Source organism: Cariama cristata, unplaced genomic scaffold, assembly GCF_000690535.1.
Source record: "Cariama cristata isolate BGI_N322 unplaced genomic scaffold, ASM69053v1 scaffold36828, whole genome shotgun sequence".
Lineage (NCBI taxonomy): Eukaryota > Metazoa > Chordata > Aves > Cariamiformes > Cariamidae > Cariama > Cariama cristata.
Genome location: NW_009632326.1, coordinates 12,137 through 24,853, shown reverse-complemented (window position 1 = coordinate 24,853; position 12,717 = coordinate 12,137). Strand labels below are relative to the sequence as shown.

Genomic DNA, 12,717 nt, shown 5'->3' with positions numbered 1-12,717 from the left:
ATAACTTTCTGTAACTTTTTTCTATAACATTCTATACCTTTCTATAACTATTTCTATAGCTTTCTATAACCCCTGTAAGATTATAATTCTGTCTTCCACAAGTTATGGTCTTCTATTGTTTTGATAATCATAACCTTCTTTGTACCAGTCTTACTTTCATAAATATCTACTCTAAGCTGACGTTCCTATGACATAGAACTGGGAACCGATGAAGCCTAAGTAGAGGTTGACATAGGACAGGAAAGTTATACCAGGGAAAGAAAGAGTGCTGATTATCATCTTTGATTTAGCATTGATGACAAATCGTATCTTACCTTTGCTATCGTTAGAGTTTAGGATCCCAGTTTTACTTGTAAATACTACTATTTTCGTTTCAGCTAGGCAGACAACCTTGATCTTCATATGTAAGTAGCTAAAAAACACGACAATATGAATTCTGTAACAGCAATTCTGCCAAGGTTTTTTCTTCCATACAGCTGCTGAATTTGTATTGTTCAGTCAGACAGCGCATTTTTATTGCAAATTGTTATTTAATTAATCGTATACGTTTTTTGAAAATAATGCTTCTCTCTTAGGGCAGATAAGTTCATTATGACGGAGAACAACATTTTCAAGTTGTGTGTTTATTGTGTTAAATCTATGATGCAGTATTGAGGCTACTAGATGAAAAAATACAAATAATACGGAAAAGAAAGTAAGCAGAGGTTTAGTGTATTTTCTTCCTTTTTTCATTTGTAGAGAGGTTAGGGATTTTTTTTGGTTTAATTACACATAAAATGGAAAGAGTTCCATGACTTTTTCTGTTGTTCATTGCAGAAGTATTACAATTATTTTCATCACTTATAAAGTAAGAAAAATGTTCTGAATAAATACCTAAGTAAACAGAATACATTTATAAAGCCCTGCCCTGCCAATACATCTTTAATTGCAGGTAGCCGTATTAGTTCAGGTACGAAGGTTACATTCAAGGCAGGTAAAATGAAATAAATCAAACCCCCAAAACTTCATACGACTAAAACAAAAACTAACATTGATCCTAATCCAAGCATATTGATATAATAAAATCAACTTTCGACTTGAGATTTTTGTGTACTTAAGACTTTGAAAGAAGAATCTTTCCTGCTTTTTATTTAGTGTGGCTCTAGCCATAACTATTTTAGCATACATTTTCAATCTAAATCTTAAACCACCAGGATTTGTCCATCTACATACTTTCAAAAATTGGTGACAAGTGACAAGTTGTTCAGGCATTTTTTCATTATTACTTTAGCCCTGATTTCTGATATGGGAAGATAAAACTGAACCTCCAAACATAAATGAAGAATTGTCTAAACTACTCCATCCACAGAAATGCAATAGCCCAAAGACAAACAAGGAAAAGGAACGGGAACTGGCAACAGGGCAGGATGTCACTTACTTATTGTAGTTCAGGACGGGTTTTTTAATAGTCTGGGTGAAATGACTGGTTGCAGTCCCATTTCAAGTAGATGGGTATATTACACAAGAGCAAACACCTCAAAGTTGTCTTTCTTGATAACTTTACTTTTAGAAATGGTGCACTGACTGCATCTGAGACATGAAGGGAGGCAAACCGTTGGAGGACTACGAGCTAAAGCATATGATTTTATTTAATCAGAGACACATGCAGAATTCAGATGGCTATTCTTTCTTTTTCTCTAGATGTAAAGTAAGAATATAATTATAAGTAGTTCTACTTTTCTGGCTGGATGCTTAATTAGTTTGCATGATAATGAGAGAACCACAGATAACATCTTCTGATGTTATAATAACATGCAAAAAGCAATGGTCGTTTTGCTGATAAGCTGAACTGTATTCTTTTTGCATTATAGTTTCCTGCAATCTAGCAGTGTTCTACCATGGAGCCATTCATGAGCACATGAATTGCCTGCATATGTCTTGCCCAGCATTGGAAAGCTGCATACTAAAGTCTAGAATCAATGTCATTTTGTACAACATCACAACAGGTAAGTAAGCATTTCATTTATAAAGGCTGAAAACATAGCAACTATAGGAAATGTTAAAATTATACTAGGTCAGTTGCTGTGCTAGCAGACCTTCTGAAGTAACATGCAATGCTAAAAAAGCGTAAGACTTTTTTCCTTTTTCATTAATGTCCCTACTTCTGAGATCACTTCTCCCCTTTCTTCCATTAAGTATACGAGAAAGAAACTTGAACATATACCCTGCTCTCAAGATTCAAGCTCAGAGTACCTAATCAATACTATGCTTGGGTAAAATACCGTACCGTATCTGGGAGATGGAGAGGCAAGGCTGCTGCTGCTCTATGTCCCCAGAGCCAATCAGTAGAAAGGCTGAAAATTTATTCCCAGTAGGCACATGTACAAAGAGCAGGCATACATACCACATGTACACGTATACACACAGCCAGCCACGCAGGTAACACAGACAAAAGCATAAAGCAGACACACGAACACAGGTAGCACCAAGAGCCTCATCCTGCTTTTCCTGGCTGTACAGGATGGGGATCTGCTAGTGAAAATACACATACACACATATGTACAATGCGAATGCACCAGCAGCTGGGCTCAGACACTTAGTCTACCCAGTCTGAACCCCAGTCTCCCCAGTTGCTGTCACCCAGACATACAAGCCCCCGAGGGTGCAGCCCCCCTCCAGTTGCTGGTGCAGACCGTTTCACACACACACACAGAGCTTGCTGGGACTCCCCTACACCCCAGCAGCCCAGATCCCTCCCTTTTCCTCACCTTTGGTTCCTTCCCTAAGCATCCCACAGTAAGTCCTGTGCAATCCCTTGCACCCTGTAAGGTCTCCCATGACCGGGCAGTGACACCCCCAGTCCAAAAGGCGTTGATGGGTATAATTTGAGCTCCCCAACCTACCATTGTCCCCGCATGCTCCTTTTGTGGGTGTGCAGGCAAGCTTTTATCACATAAACTAACATTGTTTATGATTTAATAGGCATTGATCCAGATCTTCTTATTTTTGAAAAACTGAGATCCAAAGAGCCAAATACACACTCCCCACCAAGTAAATACGAAAGGCAAAACAGCACGAAGACCACCGAGTGGGAAAGATGCTGGCATCATAACGCCACGTCAAGTTCTCTTCTGCTCCAAGCTCCATCTTCTACCACTAGCCACGGCTTAACAGCAAACACTTACACCTCCAGCACGAGCCTGACGGTCCAAAAAACTGAAGTTACTGCTTATTCCAAGGCAGAAACTCTTCCACCAGATGATCATTTTGCAAAGTGGACAAGCACAACTTCAGCAAGCACTAAGTCAATCACCAGCTCAGACAAGAAGACCGCACCCTCGACTTCGATATCCGAATCTGCCGAGGTGTTATCCCACATGCCCACTCCTCCTCGTCTGAACAGCAGTAAGCAACACTTAAATGAAACCAAAGGCTACAGTGGTAGGAATTATACTTCGGATAATGAGGCACCTGCTTGGGAAGCTGCAGCTTTGGGCGTCTGGTTGATTCCTGTTGTTCTTTGCTCTTCTCTCATCTTCCTCTGCTGTTGTACTGTTGCTTTCACAGCAGGGCGTTGCAGCAATAGGAGAGGTCAGTATAAGCCCATAAGGAGGAAAACAACAATGTCGAGACAATTCATAAAATACACTACTGTCAAAGGTAATTTGTAAAATACTGTCACCATCCTTGTTTTGGAACAAATAACTTTTTAAAAATGGATCATATCAGCTTTTTTCTTTTATAGAACCAAAGATAATTTTTTTCACTCATCGTTTCAGAATCTTTCGGTTGTAATTAAATTCTCGACAGATGAAACACAATTCCCGTGTCTCATAGCTCCCACTGCATGCTCAGAGGTGTCTGAGCACATTTTGGTTCATAATGTGACCCAGACTAATGCCTAACAAACAGTAAACACTTCCCTAACTTAAGAGGGCAGATTCACTGCAGCTGTACATATCCTTTCCTCTGACTTTGAACTAACCTGAGAAAATTAAGTCTAAGTGTAATCAGTAAAACTGACCAAACTTCTATACTATCATAAAATCATTTAACTCAATAATCATCCTTTAATTGCCTCAGATCTGTGTTTCTATAAAAACTGTTTTTTCTCCCAGTTCTAGATTTACCTTTTTCCCTCATTTATCCCTGATATTGAGACAAAACAATTTAGCCAGCACTCTTCACTTCTTCAAAGAAAAACACCAAAAAGAACCCAAGTCCCCAAAACTACTGAATTCCATTAACCCGTAACCAAACATCTGAGCATTCAATCTTTACGCTTTACTATTACCCCACTTCTCACTTCACTCTTCTGATAACCATCACTTCAAATGTTTTTCAAACCCCTCCAGAAGCACCTTCAGACTTCAAATGCTTTTGTAAAGTTACTTGCTCTGCAATCCATTGACAAACCCATTCTGTTATCGGCTGAAGAATACACAAATGCACCTAACATTTGTTCATGTCTTGCAATTAGCATCGTTCTGTGTTGTCCACCTTGACTTGCTTTTTCTTGCCTACTCGTATTTATCATTCGCACCATTAGTTTTTTAAAATAGGGACAGCCATTTAATATATGTTGCACAGGAATACACAACATGTTTTGAAAGTTCTGTAAGTTATAAAGCTTATATCAAGTATATAAGCTTTATAATAAACCCCCCTTTTTTTGTTTCCTCATCCTGTATACTTCATTCATAAAAGTGCTCCTCCTGAACATAAATCAAGTGACTAGATCAACAAGGTATTTCCCTGCCTTACCTTACTCAGGACGTTTGCTGAGCAAAGCAAACATTTTCAACAGTGACCGGGGTTGTTCTTCCTCTTTTAAACTTGTTGATGTCTCAGAGTTTCTCACTTTCTTCACTTCCTGTGAGAAGTTTCTATTCCCCAGACAAGTGTAAATGTTTTAAAAGGAAACAATAAAAAATAAAACTGATTGTCACATCTATGTGGCAGAAAGTGATTTTAAAACTAGTAAAATTCATGCAATGTTCAAAGACTAGAGTGATGAGGTTGTAAGGCCAAATGAATGAATACCTAATTACAGTTGAGCAGGTTGGTTTCAGAGGAAAAGACCTCGCTAAAATTACGGTTTAGCCCGCATTGATCAGCACTGTAGCTTAGAAAACTGAAGTTTAAAAAACCTCCTTGTTTATAGTATTTGATTGACCTTGTGTGCTAATTTGTATGTAATAGAAAAGAGACTGACACAGGATAAGAACATTTTAAAGAAGTGGGGTTATTTAATCAGTCAAAATAACACAAAAGAAATTCCTTCTATTTTAGCTAGGAAAATTAGGTATGATTTGTTCTTAAGGGCAGTTCTATGCTTATATGTAAAGTGATACAAACTCTAGAGATCTACTTTAAATTTGAACAAGCTGACGTTTATCATCAAATTGTACTTTCCTAGTTCATCATGTGGCTGAATCTAGCACGTAGTTTAACTATCACTACACATCTCAAATGATGAGACCCTAAGGGCTCTTCTGAGTTAGAGGAAGTTGCAGGTATTCTCCTCCAGGTTTTGAACCCCAAAAGGAAAGAAATTAGGAGAAAGAAAGGAAGACACTCTATGTTGCATCAAAGGATGAATGTGGTGATATTGTAAATAAAGAACGTATGTTTCATGTGATGTGCTCATCATCTTAGGGCAACCTTCATGGACCTGACCCTGAAATGGAAAAGGCTCAGGTCTGACTCATTTCAGTAGGAAACAAAGGCACACGTGTATCAGAGGAGGAACTCGGTTCCTCAACCTCTGGATTACTGTGACGTGCTTTCTGTCTTTTCTCCACAACTTACACTGGAAATGGTGCTGTGCACCGAGACCGTCAGCACGCTCTTTTTTAGACTAGGAGCTGCAGACCATGCGGTTCAGGATTCTCTTTGTACAGCGCCCTACCAACCATTCTCTGTCAAATTCTGAAGGAAATGTTCATGGCTCAGTGAACCACCTTTCTGTTAAAGACATAAGCACAGGCATAACTCCATTTATAAAGTCTTAACCAGAAAATGAAAAGTTTGCAAAGTTCACGTTTTGATCTCTACCACAGATAACGCTCAGGTGCTTCAAGCATCGTGACAACCTGATCAAATACATTAAATAAACAAACTGATTAACCACATACTCCAAGTCAAGTTGTGGTACGTTCCATCTCACTCAGAATGGACGACAAGCGCATTTAGTCATACGATTCTCCCACAAAACACTTCAGCCAGCAGTGTCACATCAATTCGCAATGAAAGTGCTTTTTACATCATTTTTTTCTCCCCATAATTTTTAAAACCATGTAACCAAGGAAAACACATTTTAAAACCAACATACATCTAAAATAATACAAAAATATATCAAAAGCAGATCTCATATCCAGCTAGTTACCTTTCTGCTTGTCTATTTGCTACCACATGAATAAACATCCAGTGTGATGAGGTAATAAGTACGTGTCTTACAAAATTGTCTCTTTGTTTGAAATGTTCAAAACAATCCATATGGTGAACTCTTATGTTTGCTGCCAAAGAAGGGCTCAGCAAAAAACACACTTTGAAGAACACTGCATTTTTATATGGCTAAGAGTTAAAAAGCCTAAACCTAAGCTCTGAAAAATACTTTGTAAGAGAACGAGATCTGCACTTGGTGATGCATTTCTTCAGGCTGAATAAAGCCATTAAAATTCTGCTTGTGTTCACTTTATGGTCTCAATTGCTCCCAAAGAGAAGATGTTACTCGAGAAATTAAGGCATTTCAAACCGCACAAGCTTTCAAGACCTTGCAGCACTGAATTCCAAATACAATTTCTCCTGAAAATCAGGACACATACTAAAATTATTATTGCTGTGAAATTGCGTGTAGTTTTTAGGATACAGAATTCACATGCAGGCAGCTTAGTCCAATTCAGGTAGAAAAATCATGTTCTGTTTACCTAAAAATTGCCCCATAGTTTCAGCTGGATAACGTGTTTCAGTTTTACCAGCCTAGGGTTTTGCCCAGCATTGCTGAATATTAGTTATCTTCAATTACAGAGGCAGACACATTTTGTGTTAGAATTAGTTATTTCATACTTCAGATTTTTTTTAATTTGAATATAAATTTATTTTTATTTTCCAGGTTTTAAAGACAAGAGAGCGCACACTACCTCTTTCTCCCTGCTTCACGTCATAAGATTTGCAGAACTGTTTTAACAGTTTGAAGCAGTAATCTTGTAACACAGTGTCCTTTACTCTTTAAGTTATCACACTGACAAGGATGCATTTTTGATTTAACTCGTTATTTAAGCGTGTGTGTAAAATAGGGGAAGACACGTAAATCCATAATATATCTATATATTACATATAAAAATATATAAAATCATCTATTGCTGAACTTGAAGCCACAGAAGCAGGACTGTTGCATGTCTAAGGCAACATAGTTCTTGCAGTATCAATATGGGTAACGTTCAAGGCAGGACACAGAAGTAAACGTGAACTCTCTCTTCTTCCTGTACCATTAAGACATTACTATTCTCAGATAAATATTATGCAACTCAACTGAAAACCGATAGGTTCTAACACATGCTAATACCTTCATTATACAAAGCTTGCACTAATTTCACTGTCCCCAAGTCCTTAGTATCCATTCTTATCCTGACTTTTCTTCCTATTCAGGCTGGGCTGGTACCTAAACACCCCACACAACATCTGCGGACAGTCTGCTGCGCTGCACGCTCAATAGTGCTCGGCCTCTTCCACCTTCTTTAACTCTTCCTTTGCTACAAATGATCCTCCACAGCAGCTTGATTCAAGAACAAAGAAGAAGAGCTAATCTTAAGGGACAGATACTACTGTTAGATTTTTTATTTTTTTTTTTAAAAAAAAGCAAATCAACTACTGAAAAAGTGAAACCTTGCTATTCTTCACCAGGGATGTCCTACACCGACAAATGCAAAGACCAGCAAAGAAATCCTTTCACTAGACGGGATACACTCCAACATGCCAGAAACCCAAACCTCTGCCAGAAGGCATTCGTTTTAATAGAAAGAAGTCATAGGTAATATACTATTTGCTTTCAAACAGGTGTTTTTTTCACCTCCTTTTACTCTCAGAAAAGTAACTTCTACCTGATTGTCCTACCTACTCCCAGGCATCCATGGTTTGTTCCTCTCCAGATTAGTGACTGTGTAGTACACCTAACACCACCTTGATGCTCCTTTGATATTTACCCTCAATATTATGTTCTGTAGAATCATACAATGCAACTAGCACTTCAATACTCACCAGATAAAGAAAATGAGACAGAAGTGAAAATTTCTATCTATCCCACGCACAAATGCTTCTGGGGCAGGACAGAATGACTAAAACATATAAGATCACGTTCTGGAGAGTCTTCTTGGTTTGTTGGCATGTAAAGAAAAAAATAGGCAGGGAAAGGGTTAGCAGCAGGACTATTTTATTACAGACTAGGAGACTCCCAAGAAAATAAATACATACATTTTAAGTATGAGGGAAAACAAGTAATGGGTAGAAAGCTGGTTTGTCCAGACAGCACATTCTCTTTTAGGTAACTGCTCCTTTATCCCTTACTTGTGCTTCTAGCAATGCTACGCATGAAAACACGGCCAAAAGTGCCAACTGCAGTCAGGGGTATAAATCAGTTCCCTGAAGAGCACAAGATTCTCTGTAGGGATTTATCAACTCTTCACGCACAGCCAGTCACATTCAGGTCTTAGGGCTCAGTGAACTTACAAGTAGTTGTGACATCTACTCCCCTTGCCAAAGACTGAATTATGTCTCTGTACAGGCCTTCTTGTCTAATCTGAGCAAGAGATTATGCTTAGTGTCCGACAGCCCTTCTTTAAAGGGCAAAATTGTGATAGAAATAGACAAAACAACCTCAAGAAACCATTCAGTGCCACTTTGAACATTTCACTTCACAACTCCTAGCACGCTGTTTACTAAAGACATCTTATGCCAGCGATTACAGTAGTTTCTAGATGCACAAAATTAGCCAGAATACGCACAAAGCAAATTCTTTTCCATTTTGACCAAGCGCTAGATCTCAACCTTTCTTTGGAATGTTTACATGGGAGATAAAAGAAAGGTTAGACTCCTCAACAGCACCACTGAAACCATGCATCACAACTATTCCAGATGGCCAAGAACTTAATGCGTGCGAGGTTTTTTTCCATTGGAGACAGCTTATTTTTCCTTGCTGTAAGGAACTTACTTTTCCAGTTTGCGGGGGCAAGTGTTTGGATTTGAAATGAGACATCTGCTACTTGGAGGTTAGAACAGTGACCGCAAAGAAGCACATATAGTAGCCTTCCTGCTCAAGTTTCAGTTTGCGATGGACAGGGTTGCCTGAGGTCAGGCCTGTCATGAACTAGCTCCATGTTCCTCTTGGCCAGTAAATACCAGTAAAAGAATTACCTATGGAGACAGCCAATGCCTCTAGATATTATGTGTGGTTTTTTTGCTCTTCCTTCCTTTCGAATTTATGCACTGGGGGCCTAGCCTGCTTCTTGATTTAAGTGTTATCTATCTACATTTCTATTTAAAAGTAACAAGACTGTACATACACACAGGTATGTACAGAGGGATACACACCTTAGAGTCATGCATTCACAATATAATGTACCTGATGCATTAATAAGAACCGTTGCTAAGGATGTACTTATTACTGTGCTGTAGAGTTGCTTAACCTGTAAGTCTATCACTCTTTAACTGTTCACAGTTCTTAAACTCCAGTGCAGGTTTCCAACGAGATGGTCTGCAGGGGTATTTTACAGGAAAATAAAGATGTATAGTTGAGTTCATAAAAACATGTGCTATATCATACATCATGAAGGTTGGGAAGACTCCTGTTGGAGTGAAGATCCCAGTGTTTGACATATTCTACGTAATCACAGAGAAATATTGCCACCCTCAAACACAAACGGTTTAAGAGGGAGAAGCAGAAAAACAGAAAGAGAAACATCCAAGATGACAAAGAGCTCAAAATACAATCCAGTCCACTGCATTACACAACTCCTGTACTTTAACATATATACCATTAGTAAAAATCACAAGCGTAACTCTGAATTTTGTATCGTTCGATTCTACCAGCTTGATTGGGCATTTACAGGATTATAAAGGTTTTTTATTTTGCTTGCATGTTGCTTAGCGAGGAGAGGAAGTGAAGACGACACAGAGGTCAATCTTGCCGATTCCTAAGGCCAGCTGGCCAAGTGTTCTATAGCCATAAGGTCATTAAGCCAGATACTACTGGACAATTGCTCTTTGACAATTAATTTCTGACGGCAAGTGTTGGATGTGGTTAGGCAACACAGTGAATCAGTCCCAACATTTTTCCTGGCCAGCAGGTATAACCTATTGTTGGTAGGGACATTTGAGCATCCTGACACTCAGGAGACAGCCACCTTTTATCCGGCCTGTATTTCTTGAAAAGTTTACAGAAGGTATATAAACTAGGCTTGAACACTTCAGATGGAACCCCAGAAGCTTGTGCGTTTCAGGTTTTCCATGAATTAGCTGTGAAGCTAATGAAATGCTAATACAGTCAAATAAAAAATCAATTTCCCTTGCTGTGCTGTTCTTTCTCCCAGCCATCATTATTAGGAAAGTCAAATTGCTATTTTAACTACAACTTTCATACAGAGTTCTGCTTAAGTCCATTTTAAGCCTACGAAGAGCAAAGGAAAACTGAATTGTCCTCTGTTACAAAGAAGATTTTACCAGGTGCTCAGATGTCCCGAGTACGTAAGGAGAACTTTATGGAGAAAAGCAAGCTTATGGGGGTTTGGGTTTCTTAAAACATTTAAGGGCATTACTCATGACAGCCTGGTACAAAACACGTCGCTGCAAACCACAAGTTAGTTACATATGCTTGCGAGTACACCGGTCCTTATGCAAGCACTGACAAAGCTAATTAAGGAAACAAATTTCTCTTGTATACATCCTAGAACCAAACCGCCTTTGGAATAAAGCCAGGCACAACTCCACCATTCATACCATTCTCTGAGTCAAACTGCAGTTTGACTACTTCCTCAGTAATTTTGGTTTCATGGCTGTTCAAAAAAGATTAGGAATTACACAGATTTCAAATTAGAACTTTAAACATTACCCCCTCATTATCCCTAAATAAAGGAACAACCTGAGAACAGCTAAAACTTTCCCCATATTAAGCTTCTGCTAAAACTTCACATTAATACAAATCTAAAAGGAAGGACCACTAAATAACCGCGTTGGTAAGTGCAAAATTGGCATTACACAACAAGCATTTTCAATCTTAGCTACAGCTCTGGCAAATTCTCATGGGGAGTAAAAAGCTGCATTAAACTCAGTCTCCTGCCATATGAAAACAATCTCTACCTAAGATGAATCCTTCCAAAACTGAGTGTTTTGGAAATGACAGTACATACACTCTTTGGCTGTACGTAAACACAAACCAAACAATGAGAAATCCTAGCAGTGAGTGAGTTGAGCCACATGGCACCCTCTGCCAAAATCAATTCCCTTCAGTTTTCAGTGTCCTTATTCTTACACTGTTTCCTCTCGATGAGTTGCTGGCAGGGTCACACGCTAGGTTCTTTTATAGGTATGCAAAATCCTTAAGTCCAGTGAATAAAATCTCCCTCCGCTCCTTCCAGAAAATGAACACTTTCTCTCTAAACTGAAATCTTAGTAAGCCAGGAAGGTACAATAAAAGCAAGAATAGAGTTATTTATGTCCTTTCAAGCTGGAATTTCTAAAGTCTGGCTTTTTTTCTTCACCATGAGAGGGCAACAAACGTTGCCTGTGATTCCAGTGTTTCAAACCAATTCCCTTCAAATACAAATTACCAAATATAAGATAAACATCCACATAATTTCTTTTTCTGTGCTTCACAGCGGTAAGCTGGATGCTACCAACGTTTTATTCCTTGAAGAGCCTGGGTACGTTCAAGAGACAACTCAGCAGGCTTCAGTGTACCAAGACTCAGTCCATTCCTATTTAAACTACATACCCACCTCACTACTCACCACCTCTCGCTTTGAGCAACTCTTATCATTCTTCCTTTCCCATGTACTTTGGTATCCTGTCAAGAATTGCTACTTCACTTTCCCACTAGCATCCCATTTTCTACCTTATTTTACTCCATCATTTTAGAAACAGGTATTTTTACTTAGGGTATTTGTTAGCCCTCGTGATGACAACCGACAGAACCTCATGCTGTTCAGTGCGCTTCAATACCTCTCCAAAAGTTAAACAACTTAGGCAACATTATCTTTATTTTACAGATAGGGAGTACAGAGAGAGAAAAATATGAGTGACATTTGGAAGTAACTGAGACAGTTTAGAGCTCTTAATTTTCAGACTCTTCATTAATGGCACTGGGAACCTAAGTAATTTCATTGTTTTTGACAATGTTGCTCTAAGTTCTATGCCAAAAGAAGTTGTGGGAGCAGTCAGAATGGGATTAAGCAGTGGACTGAACCAGGATCTCCCAAGCTAAGCAAGCACAGATTAGAACGTTCAAGTCACCAGTATGACTCAAAACATACTTTATTCAAAGAACAAGATTCATGGACAGGAAAATGATGTTTACAAGAAAATCCAGCAGTAAAGAAAAATCTGATTACCGTTGAAATTAACTCATCGTCAAGTTTCATATTTTTGATTAAGGTTCTGAACAATTATATATCCATATCATATAGAAATATTAACATAGGAGTTTAATATTTCTGTAATAATCAGGTGTACCTGCAGAGTGTGCTT

The 12,717-nt window shown here is 38.6% G+C and overlaps 1 protein-coding gene across 1 annotated transcript; it reads left to right on the top strand.

Annotated features, from left to right (window-relative positions):
* Positions 1 to 1,850: 1,850 nt before the first annotated feature.
* On the top strand, positions 1,851 to 3,650 carry MANSC4 (MANSC domain containing 4; the record flags this gene model as incomplete). Its single annotated transcript, XM_009706304.1, has 2 exons — positions 1,851 to 1,985; positions 2,962 to 3,650. Coding segments are annotated over 2 exons (824 nt in total), but the record flags the coding sequence as incomplete, so codon positions are not given.
* Positions 3,651 to 12,717: the final 9,067 nt, after the last annotated feature.